Source organism: Mytilus californianus, unplaced genomic scaffold (genome assembly GCF_021869535.1).
Source record: "Mytilus californianus isolate M0D057914Y unplaced genomic scaffold, xbMytCali1.0.p SCAF_47, whole genome shotgun sequence".
NCBI lineage: Eukaryota > Metazoa > Mollusca > Bivalvia > Mytilida > Mytilidae > Mytilus > Mytilus californianus.
Window position 1 is genome coordinate 529417 of NW_026262698.1, and position 22158 is coordinate 551574.

Genomic DNA, 22158 nt, shown 5'->3' on the forward strand with positions numbered 1-22158 from the left:
AATGTGTACCTTGATAATTTTTCACCATATGAACGATTGACCAATCGTGTAGCGATCGTGCAACTTTCGAAGTTAGCGTCAACGCTCACTCAAAAAAATAATGATAGGAAAAATAATGTCATGGTGGTGTCTTAGGGTTAAATAAGAGTCAATTTCAAGTCCGCTGTTGTGTAATGCCTTATCACTTGATATAGCTTATGAGTACATGCGATCAACCCGAGTTGTTGGTGGGGTTCGTGTTGCTCAGTCTTTAGTTTTCTATTTTGCGTTTTGTGTACTGTTATTTGTCGTTTATCGTTTTTTGCCATGGTATTGTCAGTTTGTTTTCGACTTATGAGTTTGAATATCCCTATGGTAGCTTTCGCCTCTCTTTTTATAGAATTTCGTATCAGCAACTGGGAGATATATAATCCATAAATTTTTTAACTCTCTATAAAAATGCAAATTCAAAATGGAAAGTTTGAATTCATCCGAATTGTTCTCTCTATCTTTGTACTCCATCTACCATTTTCGTGTTGTTTTATCACCTGATTACACAGTTTTTATGATATTTATTTTGTAGATAAATATATTTTATTAAAATCTAACAAGTTTTTTTTTTGCCACACATAATGATAAAGTATGTAGCAGAGCTATTCTCTATGATATATTGGTTATGTTTTTATTATAACTACTACTGGTGCCTCCTATACTATGTTCAAAAAGGAAAACATCTACATCAGCACATTTTTATATGTGCTAATTAAAATTGACAATAAATGATTATTCATTTTTATTTGTCTTTCCTGGTTCTTATACATATGAATATAGTTGCGTGTTCGTCTTGCAGTGTGTTCAATCACTATTCTTTGATTATAAATCAAATCGTTGGCTTAAATTCTAAAATTATTCACTTTCTTAAATGATATTGTATCAACTAAGTTTGATAATACAATCGCACAAAAAAATGATAAAAATTTTAGCTAACAATACAGTAACAACCTTAAAACCACATAATAATGACACCAGCAAAAAGTTATTCTAAACACTCGGGTTTCAGGCACGCATATCAGGTATGATATACTTTGAAATATTTTTCATCTAACAGGCCTACCATAGGTTGGGGTACATTCCAACATGTTGTGTCCTCTCCAGTAATCACGTCTTGTTTTTGGTCTAAATTTTGTATTTATGAGCAGATGTACGTTGACCGGTATCAAATTTGATGTGTTTACGAATACTTATGGCGAACGACTGTTTTATTTAAAAATAAATAAATTTAAAAACTGTCATTTTGCTAAAGTGAGAGCTTAACGCGACAGTTACCCTAATATATGATCCCTCATAAATTATTAGGGACATATATTTTTTTTATTAAATCAAAGTAGCATCAACCAACAAATGTTAATAACTGTGTAGACTATATGAAGATTGTGGAATGTGTACCTTGATAATTTTTCACCATATGAACGATTGACCAATCGTGTAGCGATCGTGCAACTTTCGAAGTTAGCGTCAACGCTCACTCAAAAAAATCATGATAGGAAAAATAATGTCATGGTGGTGTCTTAGGGTTGAATAAGAGTCAATTTCAAGTCCGCTGTTGTGTAATGCCTTATCACTTGATATAGCTTATGAGTACATGCGATCAACCCGAGTTGTTGGTGGGGTTCGTGTTGCTCAGTCTTTAGTTTTCTATTTTGCGTATTGTGTACTGTTATTTGTCGTTTATCGTTTTTTTGCCATGGTATTGTCAGTTTGTTTTCGACTTATGAGTTTGAATATCCCTTTGGTAGCTTTCGCCTCTCTTTTTTATAGAATTTTGTATCAGCAACTGGGAGATATATAATCCATAAATTTTTTAACTCTCTATAAAAATGCAAATTCAAAATGGAAAGTTTGAATTCATCCGAATTGTTCTCTCTATCTTTGTACTCTATCTACCATTTTCGTGTTGTTTTATCACCCGATTACACAATTTTTATGATATTTATTTTGTAGATAAATATATTTTATTAAAATCTAACAAGTTTTTTTTTGCCACAAATAATGATAAAGTATGTAGCAGAGCTATTCTCTATGATATATTGGTTATGTTTTTATTATAACTACTACTGGTGCCTCCTTTACTATGTTCAAAAAGGAAAACATCTACATCAGCACATTTTTATATGTGCTAATTAAAATTGACAATAAATGATTATTCATTTTTATTTGTCTTTCCTGGTTCTTATACATATGAATATAGTTGCGTGTTCGTCTTGCAGTGTGTTCAATCACAATTCTTTGATTATAAATCAAATCGTTGGCTTAAATTCTAAAATTATTCACTTTTTTAAATGATATTGTATTAACTAAGTTTGATAATACAATCGCACAAAAAAATGATAAAACTTTGAGCTAACAATACAGTAACAACGTTAAAACCACATAATAATGACACCAGTAAAAAGTTATTCTAAACACTCGGGTTTCAGGCACGCATATCAGGTATGATATACTTTGAAATATTTTCATCTAACAGGCCTTCCATAGGTTGGGGTACATACCAACATGTTGTGTCCTCTCCAGTAATCACGTCTTGTTTTTGGTCCACAGTTGTGTAGAAACGATAAGTATGACCATCTCCAACTTCCAAGAAATGACCATGTTCATTACCCTGGTCATCCAATGTAATCTGGAACAGCTTTGTCGATTTGTGTACAAGTTCTCCTAAAACAACACATTTTACAATAAAATTATGTGACAACTAAAGCTGAGGTTAGTATTTTTCCTCATCACTTTTGCAATACAAGTATTAACATGACACATGAGATATAAAAACCCGCCATATAAAGATTGGCCTGTCCTAAGTCAAACACCTCCTTGACTAAAACATAACAATGGGATTAACAAAGTCGTTTTCTTGACACCAAGCAGAAAAGATTATTTTCTGTACATTCTTTTATAAAAATAAAATATCTAAAATGTCTCTCCTTTTAGGCAATACCGAAATATTTAACAAAAATATCTTTACTATCATGACACATGAGATATAAAAACCCGCCACATAACCATGGGCCTGTCCCAAGTCAAGGAACTCCTTGATTTAAACATGAAAATGGGATTACCGAAGTCGTTTGACACCTAGCAGATAAAATAATTTTCTGTACATTCTTTTATAAAAATTAAGTATTTAAAATGTCTCTCCTTCTTAGGCAATACCAAAATATTAAAAAGATATCTGTATGTGTGAAAATAAATTAGTACCACATACAGCCTTACGATATGATAATAGCATTTTGATATATGATTTTTATAAAGTTCCTCACCAAGTACCCCTGATGCAAACTGTGATATCCCTGTTTCTTTTTCTATATAGATGTTCAAGTAACTCAATGCCATTTTTGTATCCTGTTTCATATGTCGTCTGATGGTAACGATGATGTCATTTCCAAAGTCAATTGTCATAGTTCTGTCATGGCGACCAACAAACTTGACGATGATAGCAACATTTTCCATTCGAAAAACGTCTTTGTCATCCCAAGATAGGGATGCACCATTGAAATAAATGCTACTTGGTTTCACTATTATTTCCACAGATGGCGCACGTAAAACAAGTTCACCGAAGAATGTTTTCAAGTCTCCGTGTTCATTTCTAGCTGTCGATTCCACAACTCCAGCATTAATAGTTACACCTTTAGAAATATTAAAAGGAAAAAAACGTAATATGTTTTGTTATAGTTAGTGCTTTAAAACTGGAGTGAGAAATGAAAGATATGAAACTATATCTATTTTAGAATAAAAAATGTTCTAAATACAGAAATTTTGAATTTTATAGAAGAGAACTAATAATTATTCAATTGGTATTGTACCGAGCGATTTGAATAAATCACAATAGTATTACCAAGAATGCCGAGTATCAAAAGCATTGTTAAAAGTATCATGACCATAACTACCAACATGGTTGCTTAAAAAGACCTATGCCCTCGGTCATAAAACTTAACTCAGTACTCGTAGTACAAAATATGTGCTCGAAACATCAAATCGCAGTTTTTTAATTGGTTAATTTCTGAGTCTGAATACAATAATAGTGCTCGAAAGTTTTTTGACCGCATGGCCTGGATGTCATATCAAATTAAAAGTTATAACTTTCTTCATCTTGTCGCAAAAAATTAATTAATAATATCATTAATTAAATGATTAATGTTTTTATGGGAACATAAAAGGAGAAGGTATGATAAGACCGCCTTTTTTCCCCCTTGATTTTGAAAATCATGGAGTATTTCAAATCTATCAAATAACATTCTTCTTTCTTCTTAGTATGTAGTCGTGTATGTTTTTTTTTTTTTTAATTTTAGTCCATTTATATGTTTCGGAGTATAGTGTGACGTCAATTTTTACTGAACTAGTACACATTTTTGTTTAGCCCGCCTCCGGGCGCGGGATTTTCTCGCTGTATTGAAGACCCATTGGTGGCATTGGGCTGTATCATGCTCTTTGGTAGGGTTGTTGTCTCTTTGACACATTCCCCATTTCCATTCTCAATTTTATTCAGATGTTTATAAGACATTAGTCTGTAAGATATCAGTATTCAATTTTTTTTAATTTTGTTAAACATATTTACAGTAGAGCTTCAAACTTCATTGTTTTTGGTGCAAAATTGCACACAGACTGCTAAAACAACCTAGTTGTGATATCTTGTAGATAATATTAAGATATGAGCCAAGGATTTATCAACAAATATATTTTGCCACAAAATTCAAATGCTGCTTCCCATAACATTCGAGTATCTGATCACACCACTTATTTCTATGTTAATTTTTTTATTAAAACTTGAACTGTTATGTTTTCATATCTACTAAACTGTTGACGAAGCCTACATTCGATTTTATTTAAGAAATGTTAAATATTTGACATTTGGAAGGCTTGATGGTAAAATATAATGAAATATAAACTAAATATATTCTCAGATTAAAATTTATATAAATCTATTTATTACGAATTTTCATTGAAAAAAATCGCATTCTTACATTTAATATGACATTTCAAGCAGATTTTTGACTGATATGGTCTCCTTCATTGCTGTTTTTGATCAATTGTTGGTATATAAACGTCCAGAGGCAGACATTTCATATATGCTAAGAACGCGTACTTATTGTTGAATAAATCATCAAAAAAGTGTAACTGGAATAAACAAAAATCGCACGTGCGTCTGTAATAACTGTTTGAAATATTCATAAAAGCTATATAACTGTTTGTTATACTTCTTCTTTCAAGTAACAAGGGTTCTTTTTCTACCTTACTGATGTTGTGTCAGTTTCATTTCGAACTATCTCTTAATGTAAAATCTCACGTTAATTTCTATCTACATTATCTTCGTCATGAATATAGTCTTTACTTAAAAATTTCAATAAGTTAACTGACTTTCAGGGGAATACGAATTCTTTGGAATTGACCAACTATACATTTACTATTTTTGCACAACTTTTTTAGCGGGGTGACGTATGAATTCAAGAGTATTACAAAACAAGAAAACATTTAAAAAAAACAGTACCTGACACTGGGTCTTTCACCAACTGGAGGATTTCACCATTCTTTGTTTTAATATTAAAACAGACGGGTAACTCTAGATCCTTCATGCGAACCATAAAGTGTGGATCTCCGCCAGCTAAAACAGGATACACATTTCATAGTTAAATATTATTGTTTAATAACATATTTTAGTATGTATATTTGAAGTTTTTTAGAAGGAAATCTTTAAAATTTCAATATAACATAACATTTGTCTAGAACAAATTGGAACACATCTTTAAGGCATTCCAACTAAATTTTCCAGAGTTTAAAGAGGAATAGAAAAATATGATGTAAACAATAGCAACATTTGTATTAGCATCAAAAAAGCAAAACTCGTACGCAAATCGTTGTATGCTCTTGCTGGACTAAGATTTTGAATATCATATAAATGCATCCTCTATTTCATTATTGTTTCTTTTTTTCTTTGTTATCTGTAACATAGAGCAGAATAACCATTGCAGAAAAATACTATTTTAACCGTTTGATGTCAGAATTACTACAGAAAAACCGAGAAAATACAGTCATGAAACCGATCTCAAATGTATATATAAAAAAGAAGATATATATATAGTTTAGGTATAATTTATGACAGATATACTCCTTAAAGGGGCATTAACTGCCAAATTCATTTCCACTTAATTGACTCAAACTCTTAAATTTCATTTATATCACACTAAAATATTTTTTTTCAAAATTACAAAATTTCCATACTAGGAAACAATAAACAATCATGCATGAAATTTTAATAAAGTATCAGCAATATGTGCGTATTTAAGAACTAGACGCCATCTAAAGTAACACCGCGAATACCTACGATGGTCATGTGATCCTAAATAAACTAACTAGATATAAACATAAAAAGACAGACGAGAGGTCGCAATAGTGTACATTTGATCGTTTCTCTATTTATATTTATGTTCAGTTACTAATGATGATTTTTCAAGTCGCCTTTACAAATAATGATTGCTTTAAGTTAGACACTTGATATTAGGATTGCAATGTGTCTTATAACTCTTACATGTAGTAATGCCGAGTAGTTATATTTACATGTAAGTGATGTATATTTTTCACAGAATTTTATAATCTTAATCACAAATAAATGTTATCCTTAAGTAAATACTTTTATGACGTTGCATTTTTTAACAAATGAGTCGGATGCATTAAAGACATTGTACATTATTGTCATCAATGGACACCGAAGAGCTTAACATTTTCCCAAGTTTCCTTACCCAATACAAGTTGTTCACCTAGATATAGATCTGATAAAAATACAGATTTTGTGTTCAAGCTTTTCTTACAACGATCTGACAACACTCCGTTTTACTTTCTGTTCTGGTAAATGTTACATCAGCCAATGACATTTTAGCCTTCAAAGTATTGAAGGTGAGTTATAGTCCGACAAAATCAGAGGATCGAGAAAGATAGTAGAAACAGAAAGTAGAATGCAATGTTTTCAGATCCTTGTAAGCAAAGCTTGGACACAGAATCTGTATTTTAGTCAGATTGCATCAACATTAATCTGACAATGCCTGTGTAGACTTCGTTACTGTATGTTAAAGTACCTCCACCACTGTAACTTCCTCTCGACAGGTCATACATCTGTAGAGGTTGCCTAAAAGCAACAATCCCAGATGGTCCATGGTGCTGTGTTGGAGAACTTGTCAAACGTGGTCCATGGTGCTGTATTGGAGAACTTGTCAAACGTGACCCAGTAGACAGTGCAACTAAAACAAGTAAAACTAGGAATTAACATACTCATTAACGATACTTTTATTCTAGGATCGACGTTTGTGAAATATTTTCTCTTAGTAATTAAATCATTGATTCATGTCGTTTGTTCACCTATTTCAGGTAAACTTGATAAATTAACCGATTTTTGTTCTAGAATGGAAAAAGTTTAATACTTAGTCTTACTTTTTGAAATTGTAATTTGTAATCTGCCGTAACGTAGATATTATACCTCTTTCTTTGAAATTTACTACATTTTATGAAATATGAATTTGTTTTATAAATCATGGAAACATCTAGGCTATCAGTTTGTTGATATTGAAATCATAACTTTGAAAAAAATCTTGTTAATACTTCAATAATCAGCAAATTAAAAAATACCCGTGTTCCAATATGAAATTAGGAAGTGCACCATTTAATATTAAGTATTTAGCGTTTTTCTACATTATTGCTAGTTTTTTACTTTTTTTTTTATCTGCTTTAATTCTGATTCTTCATTTGTTCATAATGTGCATCAAACCGGTTTGAAATAAATAAGACATGGTTTATGATAAACAAGACATTATTCATAATAATTTCCTAGCTTCATGATCAGCTAAAATGTGTTGCATTACTACCTAAATAAAGGCAACAGTAGTATACCGCTGTTCGAAACTCATAAATCGATAGAGATAAAAACAAATCCGGGTCACAAACTAAAACTGAGGGAAACGCATCAAATATAAGAGGAGAACAACGACTTAACAAAAACACAACATTAAAATGTAACACACACAGAAACGAACTATAATATAACAATGGCCATTTTCCTGACTTGGTACAGGACATTTTAACAAAAAAAATGGTCGGTTGAACCTGGTTTTGTGACATGCCAAACCTCCCGTTGAAATTAGTTGAAATTAGTTTCCATATTTCTGTGAAAATTATCTCAAAAACAAAAGAAAATTTAATTTAAAGGAAAAACAAACTATAAATTGATAATAACTATAGTTCAGTCTGATGTTCATTATATATATGTAGAGAGAGATTCAATGTATGTTCAAATAAATAGTACGAAAGCTGTTTTAATCAACAATTAATATTGTAAAATTTCCCTAAGAAGTAATTCAATTTTTACTTCATTTCTAAAATAAATAACGTGAATGGAGGGGCGACTATTGCAGTAGCAGAAACCAGATTTGTCAGGTTTTTTTTTTGTAAAAAGAAGCTGTATATGTGCCAGTGATACAAGTGCTAGTGTGAATTTAATATTGAACAGTTCAAGGAAAAACGATAAGTGGTAGGAACTGTTTACCCTTCCAGAGCACCTGTGTTCACCCAACCATTTTGCTATGCAGTGTTTGGATTACGTTTCTTGTATTGTAATCGTTTTTATGTTAGCCACGGTGCTGCTGTTGGTTTTTTTTTTTCATGTATAGTTTTTTATGACAGCAGCGGTATCTTCTTCAAAGTGTTTCATTATGGTGTGTTTGTAGGAAAGTTAAAAAATAATTGTTCTTACGTTGAGCATCTTCATTCTCTTCGAATGATCCGACATCTTTTTCATCAGGTTTTGTAACGACCATGGATGTCAAAGGTGTAACAAACTTATACTGTAAATAAAAAATTCTTTTAATTTGTAGTGTTAAGGTAACCTATGCCATTTTACTCTTTTCTATTTATTAAAAAGCCTCGTAAAGATTACATTTAAAATTATAGTACTGTAGTGCTGGAATAGCAATTTCAAGTAAGATATGTTTAATTATCACATAAAAAAAGATACCATGCTGTTAATAGTAATTAAATCCTAATATCCAATTTATTGAAAACAATTTTTTTTTTTAAACCCAAAAAAAAGATGACGAGCAAATGTATTTCATGTAATCTATACCTTAAGAGAAAGATCTAAAGCTCTTTGATTCAATTGTGTTTTTTCTTCATCATTGTCAACTTCTATTGCAGACTCCAACAGTTGTTTTATTGTTAAATATGCCCATATTCTTTCTGTAATTTTGTGGAAGTCCTTAGGTTTTGTCAGTTCTGGAACACCTTTGTTTACAACTGAATCAAGAGACAGTTCTATATGGCCATCAGAACCGTCTCCAGTTACAACCAAATCCACTTCATTGACATTATCATCGGACATTTTACCAGCAATGATTAATTCCTTTCCATCAAAAAACGTATCAAAATTCAGCCTTGTAACATTTTCAACAACTTCATCGTCTTTTCCAAGATATTTAAATGTTAAATTTTGTAACGTCGCAGACGATATTTCATCATAAAATCCTTTTATTTGCAAAGAAGAATCTGAATCTTCAAAAATTCTTCTGGCAATGCCTTTGTTCTGAACAGCAAGCTTCTTAATGAATGTGTAATCAGCATTATTTCCAAATGCAAGGCTGAACATTGTTATCCCCTTTGTGTTATATGTTTTCACATTTTTCAGAATTGTATTGCTGCTTGTTCGTGCTCTTCCATCAGTCAGAAATACAATCAGTTTGATGCGTTGACTCTCGAGTTCTACGTTATTTAGAAATTGTATTCCTTTCTTCAAGGCATCATTAGCTCTTGTTCCTAATCCAAAAGTAATCATATTTATTAATACAATTATCGCTTATTAAGCTTTCTCGCATCGTAAGAAGAATAATTATTGAGTAAACTAGTATATCGTACTTTCAAATTATATTCAGCATTGATGTGGACCAGAACATGCTTATTCTGACCTAGTAGTTCTTCTGTGTCGTATTCTCAACATTTTTTTCGTCTACAAGACAACAACAAAATTGCAGAAAACCGCCTACCTGTAGTCTTTTGTTTATGTAATCTTGGCTATTCTTTTGTCATGTTGTAAAACCGAAAAAATATGTTTTTTTGTATGGGGGTGAGTATTTTATTTTCTACCCTTTTCTATGAAGGAAGGGTGCTTTTGTTTATTCGTTTTATTAACTTGTTAATCTAACTTACATCAAGATATGGAAACTTTTTGGACGTAAAACTCTTTTGGGGGATGAGAGCAATCATCATCAAAACTACTCGCTTAGAGTACGGTAGTCATGGGTTCAATCCCCGGTTGGGTAAAACTAAAGACTGGAAAATTAATATTTGGTGCTTTTCCGCTAGGGATGCAGCATATTGTATGAGGAGCGAAGACCAATCGACTCAGAGTCAGAATAATGTGTTTCGGTAAGGTGATATGTCTTCCTGCGTACTGTTACCATGTGAACTAGCAAGTTTTAAATCGGTCCCACCGTGTCGGTCTAGTAAAACGCAGGATTATCATCATCATCATCATCATCATCATCATCATCATCATCATCATCATCGTCGTCGTCGTCGTCATCGTCGTCGTCGTCGTCGTCATCATCATCATCGTCAACGTCATCATCGTCAACGTCAACCTCCTCGACGTTGTCGTGGTGGTCGTCTAAAAGTTAACAAATTTAACTATTATTTAATCTTTTAATAACTCGTTTGGTCTTTAACGACATATGAATTGTATATTGATAGGTAAATGACTGAGGTTACCAGAGAAACTATATTATTCCACTGTTTAAACATATTGATAGTTTAATCAATATTTGATTGGTTGATACTATCCCACGTGTCATTGAACAAATCTTCATATTCCATTCTGAGGATCATATTCCCCTCTGAAATGTCGGGATTACTTCGTGCGACGTTACGCGCGGTTAATGTACATAACGTTATGAACTTCTTATTCTTTTCTTAAAATAGCGATAGCAAAAATCATGATCATGTTCAAATTTATTTCAGACGATAAAACAAAAAGACTTATAATTAAATTTTGATCCTTACTGTTTATCAATGGGTAAGTCGTGTTTACGGTTTGACTTACAAAAACAAGCGGATAAGAAAACAAATGTATGCAAAATAATATTTAATGTATTGATAGTAAACAAAGCATAGGCAGTGGAATAAAACATTCATTTCCCTTTGCCTCGGGAGATATGAAGATTTGCTCACCCTCGAAAAATCATATTTCCCTCGGGCAGAGCTCTCGTGAAATATGAATATTCTTGGGTGAACAAATCTTCATATCTCCCTCCGGCACGGGAAATAAATGTATAATATTCACTTTTAACCGCTGCATTCGTTATATGTACAAAATCAGGTATTTAACCAAAATGTTTTCATCGTTCGTCCTTTTTGTAGTTTTTTCTTTGGCCTTTCATTTATTGTTATTACAGCAGACACAATCATCTTATTTGTTGTAATATGTGATCGAAAATTGGGTAGAAAATAACTTATATTGTATAAATTAGACCCAAAAATTTAGTGATTGTAAATTTGGGAAAATATGGTTTTTTGGTATAGGGACAATTAACACAATTTTTTTATTATCTATTCCTAAAAATTCAGGTGAATTTGGTACAGATGTCTTCAGTGTTTTTTAATTCCTCGCTTTATTTACATGTTTTCTGCAGCTATATACAATAATAAAATCTAGTACTATATATATATATATAGTATGCGAATAATCAAGGTTACCTCCATTTGCGTTCATCTTTTGACTAAACTCTCTTGCATTCTGTGTTGTGTTGCTATTTACAAAAACCAGAGACTTCTGCCAAAGTTTAGAATTTGAACTGAATTCCATAATATTGAATCTGTCATCTTCGTTTAAGTCTTGCAAAATCTTATCCATGGCGTCACGTTGTTGTTGGATTTTCACTCCCAACATTGAGCCACTTACGTCAAGAATGAACAGAATGTCTTTAGGAATCGGTTTCATACCAGACGGTGCAAAGAAGTGGACAAAGTATCCATCGACAACCTAAAATGATAATAATAATGATAAGTATTCACATTAATACCTGCAACAAAAGTGCTAATAATTATATAATAAAAATGATATCTGGCGATAAGTTTAATTGTACATTTACTATGTATCAGTGGTGAAACGTATGCAGTGAATTATAGAATAACTAATCGAAGTATTCAAATATAGAAAAATATTCAACGAATGACCAAACAACACATTAATTCCCGAATGCGCGTAGCGCATGCGTAAATTATCAGTGTTTTTTGGTCAGGAGTTGAATATGCTTCGATATTTGAATTCTTTGATTAGTTATTCTTTTTATTACATTGACAATGGGCTTTTTAATGGATTTAAAGTAGAAAATGTACGGAACTTTATCTTTTACTATGCATTCACAATTTGTTTTTATGCAGCGTCATCGGCAACGTCTTGACAACACCTATTGTTGTATGACGTCAGAGGAGTGAAATAATATCAGATTATTACATGGCATTTTTCATATCAAATGTATTATCAGCCCAAGGTTCAATATCAGCTCAAGAGCCGAAGGCTCGAGGGCTGATAATACATCTCATATGAAAAATGACATTTGTTTTTTTATCATATGCTTCAACAAGGGAGAAAAATAACAGTTTAATATATTGATCCTTTTAAGTGGTTCTCAAGTTGAAGTTTAAAGAGTGAAAAGTTTATGGACGACGTATCCCAAATGTAATACATCCGATATGAAATCTTTCTATCATATGCCTCAACAGAGAAGAAAAACAACAGTATAACATATTCTTATATTGACGATAAAAAAAAATCAACAAAACATAATGAACACTGATTGGAAAAGTCAACATTCGTAAAGTAACTTGCTGAATTATGCTGTAAACTTTGAAAAATGCATTTATTGTATCATTTGTTTTGCATTTTACATCATGTATTTTCCTGTTTCCTTATATTTGTTGTGTACCCTACTTTGTTATGTTTTTCACTGAAAACGTACCTTTGGGGTGTATTTTCCGGAATTTGCCGAGTAACGATGGAATTCCATGCGATAACGTTACGGAAAGGAATGTGATAAAAGCCGTAAGCAGTTGATACATTTTTCGTACCTGCCCGCTAAGCACCATTTCGGAAAATATGGAATCCACGTAAATTTAATGCTATTATCATACTGTAAAAATTATATGTTATTTACTCTAAGTATATGATAACCGAGTTTATGTCACATCTGGAATTATCGGGTTTTATTTCACTGGGAAATCACGATAAGTCATTGCAACCAATGTAATACTCGTTAATATAATATGAAAGTGTTCAAATATACATGATAATAAAGTTGTATTATGAATTTACGCATGGGGTGTGCAATTTGAACTTAGCTCATGCACATACTTGCTCTTGAGGTTGAATGTCCGACCCTATTTTGCCTTTTTTACAGGAACGCCAATTGTGTGCATGGCATATGTATTATATGTTTTCTTTACAGTGGTAAAGAACAATACACACAGTATTAAAACATACGATTTTGCAATAATGATATGAAAATATGGATATGGTTCACTTTAAATATGCTGTTGTAAAATTTTCTTTAAAAGGAAATAATTCAAAAGAAAGGAAGGAATCTCCCTCGTGTTTAGCTCTGATTTCTTCTCCGAGTTTGGCTTTAACTTTTAACCTTTTTGGTTTTAACAGCTCTTCAACGTTTGTATTAGGTTTGTAAACATTCTAATACTTTATGTGTTGGCTCTCCTCACTGGTAGTCTCGAGCCCACTCGATGATAAGTCATTCCAGAAACATGTTTTGTTTTGGCACGGGCATCATATTAAATGTTTATACCTTCTGAAAGTGATTAATATCGTAAAAAGTATCTAAGTGTATAAGAATCATTTATAGTTTTTTTTTATAACCACTGAGTCGATTCTGCTGCTGGTGGGTGTTTCCTCACCAAGGATATCACCACCCTAGTAGTCAGTAGTTTCATGTTAACATGAATTATCATTGATATTATCATATTTATAAATCAACTGTTTGAAAAACTTTGAAATGTTCGAAATACTAAGAGTTTCCTAGCTAAGGAACAGATTACTACCTTAGCTGTATTTGGCAAAACCTTCTGAAATTTCAGGTCCTTAATGCATCTCAACTTTATGCTTTATTTGGCCTTTAAATGTTTGGATTCGAGCGTCACTTATGAGTCTTTTGTAGACAAAAATTGCGTCTGAGGTACAAAATTATAAAAGCTGGTATCTTAGATGAGTTTATTTTACTAGTTGCTAATTTTGAAAATAACTAAGGGATGCTTTTTAACATACAGCTATTATGTATGTATATTCATAAAGATCTGCCGATGTGTTGCAACAACTGCAAATTATATCTAGCTCATAGCATTTCCCTTCATAAGGAAATTCATATTTTAAGTTTTATTAATAGAACGATAAAATCAGCATAAAAATATAAGATCTGATTTTATTTTTCTTATTTTCCACTCCCCAATCCGTATTTTTCTATAATTTCATAGGAGGTTTTATCAAAATAACAACGTTATAGTAAAACTAGAATGTAATAATTTCTGAAACATGTCATTGTCACGCTTTTATGCTAATCTTACCAAAACCTCTCCGCCATCAAATTTTCTTTCAACGTCATATTCAATCACAAAGAGCCCAGATATTCCTTGGTCGGATTGCTGTTTTTGGTCATCTGTAGTAGGTGCATAATGAATCATCGCTGATTTTGTTGTTGGCCGATTAATCGTCACCAAAGCATTCTTGCCTTCTAAAACATCAAATACGCTATGACTTACCATGTGGCATGTACCATCATAATTATATATTAAGTTGTCTCATTTACATTTAGAAATTGTTATCATTGTTTTTTTCAATTTTTTCAGAATGATTTATAATATAGCTGTATATAAACAAAAATGGATAAGCAAACCTAATCAAATTTCAAACATACGCTACAGCTACGTATCAGCATTGTATGCAGCCTGTGTGCCCGTAGCTATATAATGTATTTGACTTTAGTGTGTGTTTGACAGTTTGTGTGTGTGTGTGTGAAGAGAAAGGATAAAAAAGAAGTGATATATTAATCCTATAATATTTGATGATGTACCACATACCAAATATCTTATGTCACATATTTGATGGGACGCTTCACAAAACCCAAAAATATATAAAGTTTTGGAAATGACTTCTTCGAATGTTTTGAACTTTAGTACTAAAAAATGTTTGATTTACAGAAACATTTAATCATCATTAACGTTTTATTCGATGCAAACTTGCATACTTTGATTTTCAGGATCAAAACAGTACAGTGAAACTTTATGATTCTATTCCGTTTTAAAATCTCGTAGTGGGGGCCTTGTGATAATGTTTTGATTTTTTTGAATGTCTACATTGTTGGAGGTTATATCTCGTATTTTTATTTCATGATTTCCATGATAGAGGGTTCGCTCTTCAAGGAAGCTTTTGGCTCCTATTGGTAAAGATAAATTAATCCATTCGAAAGTTTTACAGACGCCATCTACAGTTGGTTGACCACTATGGAATATACTTGACCACGGATATGTTCCAATTATCGTATGCACAATTCCGTCCTCTTTCATTTGATTGTGACTTCACAAAATAAGACTGATCACCGATTGTGTACTTACTATGAGCAACACGGCGGGTGCCATATTTGGAGCAGGATCTGTTTACCTTCTGGAGATCCTGAGATCACCCCGTTTTTTGGTGAGGTTCATTTTGCAAAACTTTTTTTTTATGTATTGCACTGGTTTTGTCGGTCTCTTATCTAGAGTTTTGATTGTTCCTTTTGGTATCTTCCGACGTATTTTTTTTTTTTTGTGTCATTTCATGCATAATGTGGTTTGATGATGGATCAGAACCAGTAATATATTATCATGCTTACGTCATGCATTGTATGTATGCCAATGCTGTTTTCTTACCATCAATACTATTGTCAGAAATGATGTCATTTCTAATTGGTGGCACAGAGACTTTAGTGATATCCCTTGACTCGTGTATAACCACGTCTATCTTGAAATCTTCTACTACCTGTCCGGGGTCAATATATATGATATGCTCATATTCCCCGTATACCCGTTCCAATAATTCTTGATAAGTCAGGTTGAATGTTACTGTACTCTCGGCTGCAATGTTAACATCAACACTAAACCGGTTGGTATGCCTAGGCCTGTAACGATAGCTCAGTGTTAGTAAAATAGAAACAAAGGCTGTTAGCAATGTTAAAGGGTGATCAATGCAATCTAGATTTGAGGCTTACATATGTATGACAATCATTAAGAATTAATCAAATTGGGCCAAATATCCCTTAAACAAAAGTGTCACTCTTTCTGTACGCTGCATAACCTTTACAACTCTACGAGGGGTCTATTTGATGGCCGAAACCCAACATATCCTTATTTTAATAATGGCATGGAAATGTTTCCCGTTCTTAAATCAGTCTACTATCTCTGTAGACATTAATTATAAGAGAAATTGTTGATATGTGCTGGCCCTGAATGTGCTTGAACTGTATTGGCCATAGAACGTTCTATCAATATATTACTGTGTAATTAGAATACCGAAACTTTGCTCTAGTATTGGATTTCGTGTCTGAAAAAGAATGCCAAGAAACACAAAGGGACATTTCAAAGAAGATCATGTAAACTTTACAAAAATTGGTATCCGACGGACAACGTGAATCCACAGAAATCGAACTCGCTGTAACCAAAATGTTCAAGGGATTCTAAAAGAATTCTAAAAGAATGTTCCGTGCATATTGCAAAAAAAAAAACCTGAATAATGAGAACATACTAGGTGAAATTTATAGACTGTGCATAGTATCTTCAGAATGAATTGTTGACGTGTGCAGAAATAGATAATCCCCTTCCTAACACTTACACATCCTGACTGCACTACTCGATTGTGTTCGTATTGTGTTAGGATGCAATAAAATTGCAACATTAAATCCTGATCAATTTTATAAAAAACTATTTTGTTAAGTTTGTTTGAAAATCTCCGTTAACATTTTGATGGAATTCTAATACCAACATCTATCTAAATACGCGCAACGCTTGTTTCGTCAATAACCATCAAATCGATACGTTTGAATTATCTAAAACACATACAAGTCATTAACAATAAGAGTCAAGTCCACCTACACTTGTGGACAATAAAGTTTAAGGTTTGTTTTTAAATTCACAAAACAAATAATTATTTCAAATGAAAGATTTGTTTGTCTTTAAGAAATCATTATATTTCTAATAATGCCTAGTTGTGTACGTACTTTTGTGAAACGATTCCGGCTGTTTGTCCCTTTTTCTTTGCTGTTTCGTACTTTTTCTTTGCTTTCTCCTTCTCATTGATTACTCCTGGATATAGTTTACCATCGATCTTCCTGTTTATTTAATGATCAAATTATTAGCCACAATTAAATGGATCGGACACAACTTTTGACAACTTATTAAGTTTTCTCCCATATAACATTACACTTGAACAAAAATAATCTGAATATACCTGAGCATACTTATACATTTTATAATAAAATATGACGACACATACAAAATTATTTGCTAAGAACATTGTGCATTAATGCATGACATGAAATCCAAGAATCGGGGCTTCTGTCGTCGTTCTTTGTCTTTAAGTCACGTAAACGCTGCGTCTATGTTTTGAAACACACTCATACATATTATGTTTACATTTGAATACTTATAGCCCTAGACATCTTAATTCTCAATAATTTTTACATTAAAACAGTTACCTTTTCTGTTGTTACTAACGCGATCATACTATTTAAACTTTAGTACCAAAGATAGAACAGAGAAATGTCAACTGACATCGTTTAATTGTATACGTTAACTAGTGCACATGTTTGTTTAGGGACCAGCTGAAGCCCGGCTTCGGTTGCGGGATTTTCTCGCTGTGTTGAAGACCCATTGGTGGCCCTGGGCTGATTTTTTTTTGTTTTTTTTTTTTTTTTTTGCTCTTTGGTCGGGTTGTTGTCTCTTGGACACATTCCCCGTTTCCATTCTTAATTTCATTTTCATCTTTATATTGAATGATATCAATTAGAAAAGTAAATATAATCTTAAATGAACAATATTAGTCTGAAAATGGCGGACTCACAACAGGTCTCATTGGTGAAGGAAACCAGAGCGCCCGAAATAAACATTCGAATCTATCAGTCATATTATACCAGAAGATCGCACGCCTTTTCCTGTTTCTAAAATTTTTGTCATTTTATATATCAATTTATAAAAAGGTGGACCCATCTTCCCTGAATTCATTTCACACTGATACCCTATCCAAAAAGTACGTCTGTCTTTACAAAAATATTCAGTATAAAATCTTTATATATAAAAATGAGAAGATGTGGTATGATTTCCAATGAGTCAACTCTGCACAAGAGACCAACTGACATAGAAGTTAACAACTATAGGTCAGCATACGGCACTCGACAATGAGCAGAACCAATACCGCATAGTCAGCTATAAAAGGCCCCGAATGACAAGTGTAAAACAATGCAAACAAGAAAACTAACTGCCTGATTTAAGAACAAAACAATGAACGAAAAACAAATGTGATATACAGCAACAAACGACATCAACTGAATTACAGGATCCTGACTTGGAACGGTCACATTATATGCATACTGTAATGAATGTGTAACCTAGTTATTGATACAATGAACCTAAAGAATGTTATATTCTTCAATATTGAACAATTTCGGCTATTTTCGAATATTTATCGAAATTGAAGGGACGTTTTTAATCAATACCAACAATTTATAGTAGTCAAATCTATGTTTTCTCGTTCAGTTACAAATTTGTTAAATATTCTAACGAAGGTTTGTCCTTCAATATGTAAAAATCTAGAAAACATGTAAAATGTAATATAAAAAAGGCTTCAACAATGGTTAGCACTAAATTACATTTTGATTTTACGGACATGTGGAAAATTGGATCGACTCTTAAAAGCGGGGAGATTGTGGTTTTAACACAAAAAAGCAAATTAGGACTAAAGACTTGTCTGAGAATAATAGAAGGAAATAGGGGCTTTCAGTTAATGAGTTAATGAGAGCCATATACACATACAAATAATACTGAAACTTAATGCTTTCTCTTTCAAAAAAAAAATAGAAAACTGTTTTTGTTTTAGACGAGATAAATGGAACACAGCCATATTTTCATTTTTATGTTTACGTTTTTTGTAACTTACATGACAAACTCGGTGATGAATGCTGCATCAGGAAGAGTGACATCGAACTTAGCCTCTACCGACTTGTTATCGGTATTTGCGACAGTACTGGTAACAAGCGTTGTGGCAAACCTGTATCTGATATCAGATTGAACATGAAGAGAAGTGATTTCTAGGTTCTGAAATTAACAAAGTATAAGTTGAATAGCCGAATACTAGTACCTAAAACAATTATCACTTAATTGATTATTTTCATCTTATATAGAAGTATAGTTTAAACATGGAGACAAAAATAAGTTTTCACTTAATAAATATTTAAAGAGTTGGTTTTGTTTGTTTTCGTGACAATGGCAAATATTGCATGCATATTTAGAGGAAAATATTACAAGACTATCCATCTGAGAGTTGTACAAAAAGCAAAAAAAAAAAATGTTTTCTAGTGTCATTGTTTTGATTGGCTACTGTCTTTTTGATTAATCCACCTTTGTCCATTTTTATTTAAATTCATGTGCAATTCATTACAATTAAGGTCTATACATGTAGGAAGAGAATGAGTGGTAACAAATTTATTGTGTGTTTGACTTAAATTGTATCTGAAAAATACTGGTCATCATTTATATAATAATTCAATGTTTAGAACGAGAGGTTCTTATTGGAGTTTAAGTAAGTTCGATACCTTAAGCATAACTCCTGAGCAATTAAAGTTGCTTTGTTGAGAATATTATTGATAACATAGCAAACTAATAAACGTTATATCATGAAGAATTTATAAATTTTGTGGATTTCAATATTTAAGGCTTTTGTATGTTATTAGGGCTTAAGACAAAAAAATTGTATCTGGTATATTTCGATGTAATCAAATAATAAAGCCGACTCGATAAAACTATCGAACTAAATGTACAAGATCATGAATGTGCTTGACAAATACCAATGCAAAGAAATAAGGTTTGTATTGCTGTTTTCATCTCAAAGTCAAAGTGAGGCCTGGAAAATTGAACAGAAAATCACACGTGCACCCGACTACAAATGTAAGACCACCTGGCAAGGTTTTCTGTCATATGTCGATATTGCAGGGAACAATCAACAATTATAGGTTATATTGGACAAGATAATTTAACAAATGCTGTCATAACGTGCCCTACAATCTCTGCACAAAATAAAGAAACAAAACAAACATATAGAAAACCAAAGGAACACATCTAGATTTAAAATAAAGTATGATCACGCTGCATCTGCCCATTGAAAAACAGTTGTGTGGTGAAATCATCAAATTAAAAATGTTATCGTCTTATGAAAGGTATGTCTCTCAATTTTTAAATACTTCTTATTAACTTCAACAGGATTAAAATGAAGTAGGTTTAGTAGAGACTTGAACAAATCTGGCCAAGAGTTATTATCAGCTTGTATATCGGAATTATAATAACTCCTTGCCACTTGATACAATATATGTACTGTTAATAAAGATGTCAAGTGCATAGTGTTGATTCATATTTATATATAATTGGGAAATATATAGAGACATGAAAAATGATTCATTCCACTTTTCAAACTAAAAAAGGAAAAAAGAACTCACATTTTATGTGAATGAATTGATGTTCTAATAGGTCATCAAGAAGATTTTTTTCCTTTCAATACATGTGTTGTTAAGCAGGTTTAATGCAGGCGGTACTATTCGATTAATGGCATTCTGCGTGGAAATATTGAAAATACTTGATTTAGGTTTCCAAAATAAATTATCATTTTTTAACTTTCAGGTAGGGACCATTTCGCCTGAAATTATGTCACATTTTCAATACTTACAAATAAATTTTATTAAACTTCACAGTATTACATCTTTTTTTAGTAGTGCATTTGGCGTTCTAAAACATTTTGGCTTATTCCTAGTATATACTCAAGTTAACATAAATCATATAGTAAGGACCTAACTAGAAATCTCTAAACCATCAAAGGTAACGTAATTAAAACATGAATAAAGGCGAAATTCCCGAGAAGCGAGGGGACGATTTCCTTGTAAAGCTCAATTATATACATTAAACAATTAACTATCTACATACGTGTAGTTAAAAATGAAGCACTGACCGACTATAATCACATTAAATGTACCTATCTTACTAAAAAGGTAAAGAGCTTGTAAACCAAAAACGACTAAAATTATAGCCAAAGACGGGTAAGGAATCAGAGCTTTCAATGGGGGAGATATATTCCTCAATTTAAAACAATTTCTAAAACATTTTAGCAGCAAATTTTAATAACACAATTTCTGTATTTTCATGCCAGTGCCGAAGTCTTGATTAGCAAACACTCATACAACATATCCTATTTTTATATCGCATGCTTGGTCATTAAAAAAGTCAACGTTTATGACCTTAAATGATGTCTCATTATGAAATATGCTTGATATTCCTTCCGTGTTTCTTATCTTCGTGTTGTACTTAGTAACGTATCCATCGGCGGATCAAGGGGGTGGGGTTGTTCTGGGGATAGGAACTCCTTTTTTTCGATGTTTTTTTTATTAATATTATTATCATGTGCACGTTTCATGGTGTTCCGGGGTTGGAACCCCCATTTTCAAATGGCTGGATCCGCTCCTGTTATGAGAAAATTTAAAAAGTGTGACCTCTCTTTCTAGTAAAAGACAGTCATGTTTATTCTTTACATCTACATATTTCTGCATATAAATGTTTTTTTAAAAAAATTTTACCATTATACTTATCCAAAGACATACATAAATGATATATTATAATGAAAACAACAAAATTGAAAACTTACCTTACTTTTGGAATTTACAATTGTAAAGAACAGAAAAACTAAACATGTAAATCTTGCATCCATGTTGTTGCATGAGATGCTGTAGATTAATTACGATTCACAAAAACATCTTTTTGTATCTCAAGTCTTTAACATGTTTAAGATTGAATACAAATGATGTAAGA

At 32.1% G+C, this 22158-nt stretch overlaps 1 protein-coding gene across 1 annotated transcript; it reads right to left on the reverse strand.

The window, feature by feature from the left end:
- Window positions 1-759: 759 nt before the first annotated feature.
- Window positions 760-22158, reverse strand: LOC127700031 (inter-alpha-trypsin inhibitor heavy chain H3-like). Its single transcript, XM_052203477.1, has 12 exons — window positions 21995-22158; window positions 19247-19404; window positions 17313-17423; window positions 15970-16217; window positions 14629-14795; window positions 11755-12040; window positions 9134-9819; window positions 8765-8855; window positions 7098-7259; window positions 5516-5629; window positions 3291-3656; window positions 760-2691 (listed from the first exon to the last, which is right to left on the reverse strand). Exons 1-12 carry the CDS (start codon window positions 22055-22057, stop codon window positions 2453-2455), a joined length of 2691 nt encoding a protein of 896 aa, XP_052059437.1. The 5' UTR covers window positions 22058-22158; the 3' UTR covers window positions 760-2452.

Bases quoted from the DNA above. Each gene is read 5' to 3' on its own strand.
- LOC127700031 (XM_052203477.1), bottom strand. From the start codon at position 22,057: ATGGATGCAAGATTTACATGTTTAGTTTTTCTGTTCTTTACAATTGTA. The intron at 16,218-17,312 runs GTACGTACACAA...CTATCGTTACAG, and splicing joins GCCGGAATCGTTTCACAAAA to GCCTAGGCATACCAACCGGT. The intron at 7,260-8,764 runs GTAAGAACAATT...TACTTGTTTTAG, and splicing joins AGAGAATGAAGATGCTCAAC to TTGCACTGTCTACTGGGTCA.